General features: G+C 29.5%; 2 protein-coding genes across 2 annotated transcripts; both read left to right on the top strand.

Annotated features, from left to right (window-relative positions):
- The first annotated feature begins 5958 nt into the window (after positions 1-5958).
- Positions 5959-10503, top strand: LOC130960778 (AT-hook motif nuclear-localized protein 9-like). Its single transcript, XM_057886238.1, is given in 7 exon segments — positions 5959-6258; positions 7113-7630; positions 8688-8755; positions 9246-9377; positions 9598-9759; positions 9916-10074; positions 10076-10503. Coding segments are annotated over 6 exon segments (1014 nt in total). The 5' UTR covers positions 5959-6258; positions 7113-7206; the 3' UTR covers positions 10145-10503.
- Positions 10504-11614: 1111 nt separating this feature from the next.
- LOC130958714 (kiwellin-1-like) lies at positions 11615-12343 on the top strand. The gene has a single exon (XM_057885236.1). It carries the CDS (start codon positions 11640-11642, stop codon positions 12219-12221), a length of 582 nt encoding a protein of 193 aa, XP_057741219.1. The 5' UTR covers positions 11615-11639; the 3' UTR covers positions 12222-12343.
- The last annotated feature ends 459 nt before the right edge of the window (positions 12344-12802 follow it).

Below are 12802 nucleotides of genomic sequence, written 5' to 3'. Positions count from 1 at the left end.
TATTGAAGGTAGTAGTATTCAAATTCAAATGGATTCAAATTAAACCGCTTATCAAATTCAATTTAAATCGAAAACCGATTAAAACCGCACTAATTCGGATCTGATTGGATTCTATTTTTTGCAAACTGCTGGATTAAATTAAATTTCAGATCTACTTTTCATAACCAATCCAATTCAATCCAAACCACACAATGTATTATAATATTATTATTTTATTATTATATTGACAATTATACTTATATCATGTTTAATTTATTATATATTTTTATATTATTTATGTATTATTATTATTTAATAAATATTTTATGTTTAAAATCTGATTTATTTATTTATTTATTTTTAACTAACTCATAATTTTATTTCTATTGTTATCGTTAACTTTTTAAGATATTGTATAAGACTTGTTATATCATTGTTGATTATTTAAAGTATGATGTTGAGAATTGTTATATATATTTAATATTTTTTATTTATAAAATTGTAAATCCAATTTAATTCAAATTGCTTGAAATCGAATCAGATCAAAACTATTTTTTTTATTATCTAATTCAAATTGCATCACAAATAAAATTAGTTTTCGAATTGAATAAATTTTTTACTAAAATCGATTCAAATCGCACCCTAAACACCCTACCTCCCCTAATTGAAGGACAGAGTGGTATTAGCATATCTGTTGACATCAACCAATCAAATGCAACATTAATATATATTAAATTTTGTAGGAATAGAGGTATCTAATTCATTATTTATTCATGATTCCCCTGTGGGCCAAATCAAGGAATTTTGTTTTTAATTTCATAATACATGGCACTAATCGTATATATATATATATATATATATATATATATATATTACATGTCAAGCCAACTACATTTTTTTCTCTCTCTTTTCTGGAGTTTAGCAGGGTTAATAATATTATTTTGAGCTGACATATTAATATTGATCTATTTTTATATCGATGCGCGCGAAGAACATATCATATGTCTGTTAAAAAATAATAATAAAGTTTAAAGATTGAAAGTGACCCATAGTGAGATGAGATCTTATATATGTAACAAGTTATCAAAATAAGCAAGGATCTAATGATTGCTTGGAAACATATAATAACACTCTTTTTGGTCATTAGTATTTAGCGACCATTTTTTTTAATGAAGAAATACACATCAATTTATTTTAAAGAGTTAACAATTTTACAATACTTAATATGACAATGATCACACTTAATTATTACCCTAATTTAAAATTTAAAGTTTAATAATAGTTTAGTTAGCTAACTAATTCTATCCGAAGTCATGAAGGACAATCATGAAATCTTATTTTATATTAAAAACAGAAGTGTAGTTACTCCGATCCATATGGTTTTAATCATTTACAATGATGAGTGGTAGTAATAAGAGGATATTCCATAAAGACACGTAAATCATCTTTTTATAAAGATACTTATGTGTTACATTATTATAAGACGTATTAATGAATCAGTCACTTTTTTAATTTTTTAATAAAATAGAATAAAACTGATTTTTTTATAACAATAATAATAAATGTATTTTTTATCAGATTCGGTCGAACCGACTAACATAATCCACTGGATCATGTTTTTTTTTTGTTTTAAAATAAAAATCAGGGATATATTTGTCTTTTTATCAAAAAATTTAAATATAATTCAATTTAGATTATGTAAATCGATTGGATGAAATCGAGTCTAATAATTATAGCGTGAATAATTGAGTTTATTATTGTTGCAGTAATAAACCGATTTTATTCTGATTTATTAAAAAATAAATTATTAACTGGTTTAATAAAGATATCCAATAATATCATGACACATGTAAATGTCTTTAAAAAAATACATTTTTAGTGTCTTTATCAAAATGGTCTCTATATTTTATATAAAGTAGTATAATTAAGAGAAATTAATGATTTGTTTGGTTTAAAAGAGTATTTTCAATTTTTATTTTTAATGTTTTTATTTTTAGAATTTTATAAAAATAGTAAAAATAATAAATCATATGAACCATGTATTGGAAATAATAAAACAACAATCTAATTAATCACACTAACATACAATTACTATAACCCTAAGAAAAAATTTCAATTCAATAATTACATATATATAAGTAGCCTACTTCTCCATCAATTTTGGTAGTGGGAAACAACACTTATGAAGAAAGCAAAATATGAGGTAGGAATTCAAAAAAGCAAAGAGATTTATATGTGTGGGATGAAGCAGACCTCAACCTCTCTATTTCATTAGAGTCAACATAAGTGGTGTCTTTTGGTACATATAAGGTCTTCTATGGAATTATGAGTGTTTCATTGACTAAGAAACCCTACTTGTTATTTGTTAGGAATTCCATTCACATCTTCATTTCTTTTCTAACAACAATAAAACAGTTCATTATTGCAAGTAAATTAAACAATCATCCCATCTTTATTTTGAAAGAGAAAGAGAGAGAATTAGATTGTTAATAATTTTCTCTTTAGTACTCACTAACTATGACTTATAATTCTTAAGAAAAATACTATACATAAACTTGAAGATCAAACTATCTATTTATATTAGAATTTAATTTTGATACACTATTGTTGATATAAACTGTAAAGTAGTCTTACACGTGCATCTAATTATATAATATCATATAAGTAAAAATAACAATCTTTCACGTTAATCGCATGAATAATTATCCAAAAAAATAGATATGATTGCACGAACTGTACAAATCGTTTTATACGATCAATACATCAAAATTAAACTCTTTATATTAATTTTGTAAAGGCAAAAAAAAATTTAATCATATAACTTGTAAACAAGTTGTATATTATTTGTCATAATATAAGAATTAATGAAATTTTCAACTATATTACAATATGATACTTGTAGCTAAATACTTGCAACTTGATCCATAATTTCACTATATTATTTAACAATTAAGATTATCATCATTTGTTTTTAACACATTGACAAACTAAAATTGATTTAGATTTTTTCACTGGATATAAATGCAAGTAGAATACAACTAACTTAAAATTTGATTTTGTTAATGACACACTTGTATGTTAAGATTATTAATGAAAACAGAGTTTTAACATTAATTATAAATTTATTGAACTCTTACAACTTTTATCAATACTATTGCGTCATTATACAAACCCCTTTCTTTGTGGAATGGAGAGTTTAAAGAGAGAAAGAAAGAGGGAAAGGGAGTGAAGGATCCAATTGAAGCTATCCAAATGCAAACTTTCCAAATATGTTTTGTTGAGTATGGGCGATGGGGCCACTGCCATTGCCATAACATAATATAAGAAAGTTTTTAAGCATACTAATACATCGATATTTCAATATATTTTTTTATAATTAAAATTAACAGTTAAAAATTATTAAAATATTAATATACTAGTACATTTGAACACTGTATTTAAGTAATTATAGATAAAAGATGACTAATAAATTTAACTGAGCTATCTTAACCCCTTTAGATTTTTGTTTTTGTTAACGTATAAATAAGAGAAGGGGTCAATTATTGTAGTGGTGTGTAAAAAGTAAAAAGTAGAAAGTAAAAAGCAGAGAAAAGAATCGAGAAAAGTGAAGTGAAGTCACGTGCAAAGAAAGTGAGGTTCCAAGTGGCAAACCCGTTTCTCAGTCACACTCACGAGCCTTCTCGTTTATAACGCACGCGCTCACGTGGCGCGTTCATGTCTCACTGTTCTCTGCAGCAATCCCCGTAAGTGCTTATGCCTTCCATCATTCATATTTTTTTTTTATTGTCCGCGATATCTTCTTCCTACAAATTTAAGAATTAACCCGTCACAAATCTTAATTTTATTTAAAAATTTGTCGTTAGTTAATAAATTGTTGTGTGTATATCATATAAGGTAGAATTTAAATCTCAAATATTTTTATTTAAACAAATAAGTGAAAATTAACTTTCATCATTCATACCTATCAACCTGCTTCATTCTCAACATTTTTATTTATTTATTTATTTTGTTTGTGTTTGTTCTTTCTTGTTAGTAAAATTATTATTTTTAGTCTTGTATTTTAATTCTCTATTTCAGTTTAAAATATGGTCTTTGACTTTCACTCCCTTATCTTACTATATTCCATTATTTAAAGGTAAAAGAATAAATCTCAATAGCATTAATATTTGTATCATATGTTTGTCCTATTAATTCCGTTTTCAAAAGTAATTTTGATTTATAAGTTTTGACAATTTATAAAAAGTGAGAAGCTATTAAAAAAGAAGCAGCAAATAATTGTTATCACATCACAAGTTTAATAATCACACATAATTAACAGGATAAAGGATCTCTTACTCTCTTAGAAAGTGAGCAATAATATAGATCAAAATGAATACTTAAATACTGATATATAAATCACGTTTATTTTATTAAACTAATTGAATATTTTAAAATTACTTTTTAGTTCTTCAAGAGATATTTCGATAATATTGAGGTAAAAGACAATCCTGCATCTGGATTTAGACCAAAATTTTGTCAAACTGGCGCTTCATCAAACTTGGCAACTCTGATTATTATTTTAGTGTATTATATTTTTTGTAATTTTGTATTATTTTTATTATATAATTACATTTCCATAAAACAATATAGGATTTTTAATTTAAATATTTTTCAATACTAAATAATTAAGTAAACTCTATGTGTAAATGTATTAATGTATAATTAGATATTCATCTAATTTTAATAGTAACAATATATTAAATTAAATTCTTATTATATTATCTTTCCAAAATTTGTATTACTAAGTAGAAAATTTGTGAAATTGTATTATACCTTCTATGTAAATTATTCAATATTTGAATAATATGAATTTCAATAAAAAAAAGTTTGCCACCATTGGAGATGCAATAAACATCTTTAAATTCTAAATTATTTCATTTTCTGGGATTTAAATTTTTTAATTTCATAACAATATTTTGGAAGACAATACATCAAGGTGTCTCATCACTCATTACAGTTAGATAAATTAGGATTCAATAGATGTTAAATTTCTACTGAAAAAATCGTTTGTTGAAAAAGTTAAGAGTAAAAAGCAATTCTTCAATTTACTCTTAAATTATTTCATATTTTAAAAATGCTTAAGTTTTTAATAATTATCTAAATGTTAACTATAGTTATTTATATGTGACAGTATAAAATATTTTATATTAATAATTTACAAACGTTTATTAAAAAATAATAATATGCAAAAGTTAGTCCAACTAATTGTACAACAGCAAAGACACAAGAAAATTAAAGTAAAGTAAAATAATAATAAAAGAAAAACGAAAACAAGAAGGGCTTTCATGTTTATCCTTTTTGTTTGTGAATTCCGAAGTTTGAGTAGAGAGTAATTTTTAGATAATTACAGTTGTAACGCTTTCTTAAATTCATACTTAATCAACATATATAATACTAAAAATGTACCATAAATTAGGAAATATTATTATAAAAAGAGTTTTATAGGACTTTTATATAAATCAATTTGTAACAAAAAATGGTTTCATAAGTAGTCAGTTAGAATGGATATGAATTATATAAAGATTCTGAACATATTTTATAAAGAAAAAAGAATGACCAGTTGACAAAATATTTTTGTCTTATTTTAAAATAAGTTTATGTTGTCCTATGTTGTTAATAGACTAATAGGTGGTATCAGATATGATCTAAGATTGTAATTGGTTAGTTTTAAAACAATATTCAAGATAAAGATATAATTAAAATAGAATAAAAAAGCATTAATATGTTTATTTGATTAACTTAATTATTTACCTTACAAGCTAGGATTATATGGTTATAGAAGATCTCATGATGATGATGATGATGATGGTAAATAGTAGCATAAGGTAAATCCAAGTCATAGGTTGGTCGTTAATGGTTGATGAGTACTCAATACTCATTAATCAAATCTGGATCCTCAGCACTCTGACCTAGAAATATATGCATTCAGATAAGGACTTCACTTATGCGCCTCACACACTCACTATTCATCCAACACTTTCATGACTTCATAATAAATAATAATATATTTCTGAATTTTGCATTTCTTCTCACTCATCTTCTTATGTAGTTAATGTCTTTGTTTCTCTGTTTCTCTGTTTCCACTCACTCACTTCACTTTCACACACTCTCACTCTCTCCTCTCTGCTGCTTCTGTCACCGCTCTTTAATTTTGCTCCATGAAACCGTTGCAACACTAAGCTTGCTCTTCTTCATACAGTGTGACCCTTTTCAGTTTTGATCCTCAATCTCTACATAAATGTCAGTAATGTTTCCTATTCTTTTATTTCCCCACTTCAATTCCTTTTTCAAGTGTAATTCCTGATGCATTCATAGCATTGCTTCTTTGTTTTATTTTGTTTTCAGTATCTTGGGTGTGTGTTAATTCACCAAAGGTTGTAACTTTCTCTGTGATTATCTGAGCTGTTATGTTTTCTCTGAGTGGCATTTTCTGCTGTTTGCTTTAATTTTGGAACTGGGGTTTGTCAATTATTCCATGACACTGACTTGAAGTAATTAACTGGCCCTTTAAATTATTATTTTGAAAAAAAATATTCTTTTTTATTTGGGTGAGCTTGATTTATGTTGTTTGGGGTGTTTGGCTTGGAATTTTGCTTGGTGTTTAAGGTTTTATAATGGGTTGGTGTGTGAGTGGACATGTTGCAGTTCATGCTGGTCTTTTATCTTTAATGTGAAGCCTTTTAGTTGTTTTCTATAAAGTTTGGTAAGCTGTGTGAAACCAGCTTCTCTTTTTGTCTTTGCTGTTTTGGTTGATTGGAATTTTTCTGCCTTTATTTCATAGGGTTAGTTATGCTTTCAATTTTTATCTTCTACTTTATGGTTGTCTTTTGCATGTGTGTGTGTGCCTTTAAATCTTGAAGTCCTTTTCTCTTCCTTTTGAACATATAGTTATTTAGGCCTTCAAACATGTATATATATATCTATAGGCTTTAGTTTCTGATTTGAAGGACTTCTGTTGTTCTTCTCAAACTGCAGTTACTAATCTTATAATTTAAGCACTTTGGACATTGAATTTTATTGATTTTTGTATGCAGTATTCTGATTTTGTGCATTCCCCCCTGTTAAAATTTGTTGTTGACTGCTTATGAGAACAGAGTTAGGTGTTAAAGATTGATGTATTGAACATTGTGGGGTTCGAATCTTGTTGTGAAATATTCTTGAGATTAGAGGAGCTTGAAGAGTAAATGCATGGATCGTGGGGACCAAATGGCGTTGTCTGGTTCTGCATCTTATTATATGCAGAGAGGAATGCCTGGTTCTGGAACACAGCAACCTGACTTGCACAATTCGCCTAGTATGCGTCCATTGTCGAATCCTAACCTCCCATTTCAACCAAGCATTGGAGGTAGTACCATTGGATCCACCATGCCATTGGAATCTTCGGGGATTTCGTCTCAATGTGTCAATGTTGGTGCCCCTGCTGGAGCTCCTTCCGGAGAACCGGTCAAAAGGAAGAGGGGTAGGCCTAGGAAGTATGGGCCGGATGGAACCGTTTCACTGGCATTGACTCCAGCGCCGGCTACTCATCCGGGAACCATGACACAACAAGGCCAGAAACGGGGTAGAGGCCGCCCCCCAGGGTCTGGGAAGAAACAGCAGCTGGCTTCTCTTGGTAAATAACTGTTTCAACTTTTATTATGTCTTGTGATGAATTGAAGTTATTATAATTTGACGTTGAATTGTTATTGTTCTTGTTTGAAAATACTTATTGAGATTTATGTAAAAATCCAAATTGTTCATAGCTTTTGCAGCTTAACTATCAACTATAGAAATGCTTGTCTTATCCAAATATATATGTATTTAGCTTTTTTCTTCTGATTAACCTACCTTTCGTAATTAAATATAATAATAAGGTGTTTGCAACTGAGTGTTGAGTAATCCTCAATTTCTCATTGAGTCATTGGCCATTACTTTGTGTATTAGATAATAAATTTCAATTTATACCTATAAACGGATCTCATGAATATAAACTTTAGACTGAACCAAAGATACAGTTTTGTCTTAATACGCGAATCTTAAAAAAGCAAAATCTTATTAAAACAGACATATTGGTAAAAAGAAATTATCTGCCAAGTTCACAGCAGGGGTGTGAATTGTCATTTATCATGTAACCTGTAATTAATAGTGAGGCTTACTAGAAAACAATCTAGTGTTCATATGCAATACTATAAAGTTAATGGTATTTTTACTGTGAAAACGCTAGATTTGATATTATGTTTGAAGTTTTGCTTTCTGAGTGTTAAAAGTTACAACTATTGAGAGTGAAAATATTTATTATGAAAATTGTTTACAGGTTGAAATGATTCATTCTTGATCTGAGATTTTGGTTGAGTAGTTCTATCATACATTAATTTCACTATCAGAAAATGAAAACAGAGATCAAATAGACCTTAAAGTTGTAGACATAGCAATATGTATTTTTCTTTAGTGTTGTTTTTCTTCATATAAAATGATCGGGTATCTGTATAGCCCGAATGGGGTTATGCTCTTAGTCTTAAGTTGATCCTATGCACTGAAAAAATATAAAAAACAATTTAGACTGGTAAAATTGTGAAAAAGATGGATAAATATTTTGTAAACTTGTTACAAAAAGATCAGCTTGGTTTCATATTAAATTTTGTTTAAATATTTTTATTGATTTGTATGCCATCCTCTGTTCTTATTGCCAGGTGAATTGATGTCTGGTACAGCTGGGATGGGTTTCACTCCTCATATCATCACCGTTGCGGTTGGAGAAGTATGTTACATTTCTTTTGGAATTTGTATCAACCTTTATGTTCTCTTAGTTTTGTTAAATATTTCAACTTATATAATATTTTTCAGTATTTATAATCTCTAGATGAAGTTGTTATTTATATTTTTCAGTTTTTATATCATCTGTGTTGAAATGGTTTCTTGAATTCAAGATAGATGCTTGGATTTACTATTTTATTGACTCAGTAAAGCCAAAGGCAAGCATTATGAAATGATAATAAAGAAGATAATGGTGTGTGAATGCATCAAACTAAATGTGTCAAACTTGATTATTTATCATGGAAAGATAAAAGCATATGGTAAGTTACTTTGATGTAGATTTCATATCAGATATATAATGTTGCCACAAATCTTGTACATCTCTGTTGATGATTACAAGAGATGATTCTCTCAATTTTGTGCTATATGTTAGGCCATTTCTGACAAATATTTTACAAGTACTCTTTAGAACATTTTGTTATTTCTTCTTTTAGGACATCGCAACCAAAGTTATGGCGTTTTCTCAGCAAGGGCCTAGAGCAATTTGTATTATGGCAGCCACTGGTGCTGTCTCTACCGTGACACTTCGACAACCTTCAACTTCCGGCGGCACTGTAACATATGAGGTTTGGAAATTTCTTAGTGACATGTTCATGTTCATAGTTAATTATACACTTCCATATTCTCATACACTCTTAGATGCTCCGAATATTCAAACCGATGCTGAATGCAAGTTCTAGAATATTGAATTATAAATAGCTCTAGTTGCCACCCTACCTAATCATGGTCTATTATGGCAATATTATCTATGGTTAAACTCACCCATGATTATTGGTTAATCAATAGGGCCGTTTTGAGATATTGTGCCTATCAGGCTCTTACTTACTTACCGATAGTGGTGGATCTCGCAATCGATCTGGGGGACTAAGTGTTTCCCTTGCTAGTCCTGATGGCCGTGTTATCGGTGGAGGAGTTGGCGGAGTACTTGTTGCAGCATCTACAGTTCAGGTAACTACACCTTTTTGGTCGTCGCTTCATTATATATCGCGAAAATCTTAGTTCTCACATCAAAATGTGCAACTTATGGAACTTGAAAGAGTTATATTCTTGTGCATCCATCCTTAAACCTGTAGTTGCTAGATTTGATGAAGTTTATGGTTGCAGGTTGTAGTTGGGAGCTTTATTTGGGGCGGATCGAAGGCGAAGAAACAGAAAAAAGAAGGTTCCTCCGAAGGAGCAGAAGTTGCTATGGAGCCGGATCATCAGACGGTTCATAACATTTCTCCGAATCAAACTCTTACTCCAACCTCGTCTCTAAGTCCGTCCGTGGCCTAGTTCGCGACCAATGGATATGCGCCATTCGAATATTGACATCGATTTAATGCGTGGGTGACACCTTGTTTAGCAGATATAAACTAGTACTTGGTATATATATTCAGATTATTGGTCACAAATCTAATTTTCTTGTAGCAAGAAGAGATGAGAGTAGAGAATTTAGGTGACTTTTTAATTTGGAACCCAAACCCATGATTGACTTTGGCTTCAGCTGTGAGGAGTATTTAATTTGGAAGATTTCATGTACCTTGATTGAATACTTGTACTTGTTTATTTGTTGGTTTAGGCATAGATTTAAGCGAGGGCGAATGTTAGTATGAAGATTTGGTTGCTAATGTTGTGCCTAATGGAATTTCTCCTTCTTTCTTTGTCTATACCATTTATATATGGAGGTTATTAAACTCTAATTGATCTTATTCTAGCAACTTTTGAATCTCAATATACATCAAATGTGGGTAAGATTCTACTATATGGACAAATTCTGCCAACAAAGCAGAATAAGATTCCAAGGACAACAACTTGCCCACAGAATCATCAACTTTGGGATAGTCTCATTGGCCGGTTGAGATGTTTAATGAGCAAGTTATTATTCAAATTACTAAGCAGTTTTTTAACTTGTTGCATTACTCATCCGTGGTGATACAATCAACATTCCTATTTATGCTTGGGGAGTTTAATTAATTCATATTTGGTTCCTTTCGTCCACATTCCACACCATGAAAACTAAATAAACAAAAGGTTTTGTTAATCATCAGTATATTATTATTAGTAGTCTATAATAAGCAAGCATTAGTTTCACTCTAACTAAGGAGCTAAAACAAGAAAAGTGGTTAATTTTTATGACATTCATTCTATTAAAAAGTTGAACCCCCCCTTTTTTAAATGTGAAATTTTTCTTCTTGATTTCTTAATCATACTCTTCCAGAACAATGATTTAAAAAAATAATAAAGAAAGAAATGTTTGTACAATCTTAAAACGTTTACAATAACAATAAAGTCTTGTCCCATTAGGTGGAGCCAGTTACATGAATCAAACGACACCATTGAACTCTATCATGTACATGTCTATAGAAAAATCATTTACATGTAGATCTCGTTTGACCACCTCATGAATGGTCTTTTTAGGTCTTCCTCAGTCTTTCACCCTTTATCCATCTTCCATCTCATCCACCCTCTTGACTGGGTGTTCTGACGGTCTTCTTCTCATATGTCCGAACCACTTGAGACGCTATTCTACCATCTTTTCCACAATAGATGCTACTCAAACTCTCTCTCTTAACAATCTTAAAACGTTAAAATAATTAAATTGATATTCCAAAAATATTTACTTGTACTTATTTTTCTTTATATATCTATGGAAGGTAAATGTTATTTGAGACTAGAATTGGCTATAAATATTAAAAATAAAAAGATTCCTTGTTTTATGTAATCAAGGAAATATGCATTGCATGTATAACCCGAATATAAAGTATAAATACCTCCCATCATACTTGGATTAGAAAGCATCTATCTATATATGATTGGAAAGTAGTATTGAGGGGAAGAAAGAAAACATGAAGATCTCAAAATCTTGTGTAATCTTGGTTCTTCTCATAATAAGCTTTTTAAGTGCACTAGCCTTAGCTCATAAACATGATTATGATGATCACACATGTAAGCCTAGTGGCAAGTTAAGGGGCAAAAAACCACCAAAAGGGAAATGCAAGAAAGACAATTTATCCGAGTGTTGCAAACATGGCAAGGTTTATACAACGTATGAGTGTTCGCCCAAGATCACGAACCGAACGAAGGCGATCTTAACACTGAACGGATTTGAGAAGGGTAAGGACGGAGGAGCGCCGTCTGAGTGCGACAACAAGTACCACTCAGACGACGTTCCAATCGTGGCACTGTCGTCGGGGTGGTTCAACAAAAAGAAGAGGTGCATGAACAAGATTAGCATATTTGGGAATGGAAGAAAGGTTAATGCAATGGTGGTTGATGAGTGTGACTCTACAATGGGGTGTGATTCTGAGCATGATTTCCAGCCTCCTTGCCCTAACAATGTTGTTGATGCCTCCAGAGCTGTTTGGAAGGCCTTGGGTGTTCCAAAGAAGGATTGGGGTGGAATGCAAGTTTTTTGGACTGATGCTTGATTTATACTAAAACTTGGTAATAATTTATAACTCACGTGAAGTTGATAGTTGAAAATCGTTAGATAGTTATTTAGTTAAAGTTGTCAAAGTATCTAACAGTTCTTAAATATCAACTTTATATGAAGACATCTGCAAGTGAATTCCTACCAAATAACTCTGCACGTGAATCCAAAAAATGGTGTAATTAAATTTACAATACTATTATTATTCTATCTATTTTTTTTAACATTATTTACCTTTTGACATGTTTTAAGATAAAGGTAAATGTATCAGTACATTTATATAAATTGAACTTATGAGATAAAAGAGAATTGGAAAAAAAAATGTATAAGTTCAATTATACATTTATATAAATTGAACTTATAAAAGCGGTATATTTTTTACCTTTTTAGATATAACACTGATTTGATAAAACTTCTAAATTTAAAAGTAACTTATTAAAATTAATTTTTGAAAGAATTTTTTATAAATTGTAGCACAGATATTTAATAAATACAAATAACAACAATTATATTCAGTAAAATAATTTTAAAATTTAAAAAATCATAATATAATATAGTTAAATAGTATTTACGTCATCC

This window comes from Arachis stenosperma, chromosome 2 (genome assembly GCF_014773155.1).
Source record: "Arachis stenosperma cultivar V10309 chromosome 2, arast.V10309.gnm1.PFL2, whole genome shotgun sequence".
Taxonomy (NCBI): domain Eukaryota; kingdom Viridiplantae; phylum Streptophyta; class Magnoliopsida; order Fabales; family Fabaceae; genus Arachis; species Arachis stenosperma.
Note: the sequence above shows the minus strand (reverse complement) of the source record. Positions and strands in the feature narration are given on the sequence as shown.

What these genes read in the sequence shown, in the direction of transcription:
- LOC130958714 (XM_057885236.1), top strand. Translation starts at nt 11,640, where the DNA reads ATGAAGATCTCAAAATCTTGTGTAATCTTGGTTCTTCTCATAATAAGC.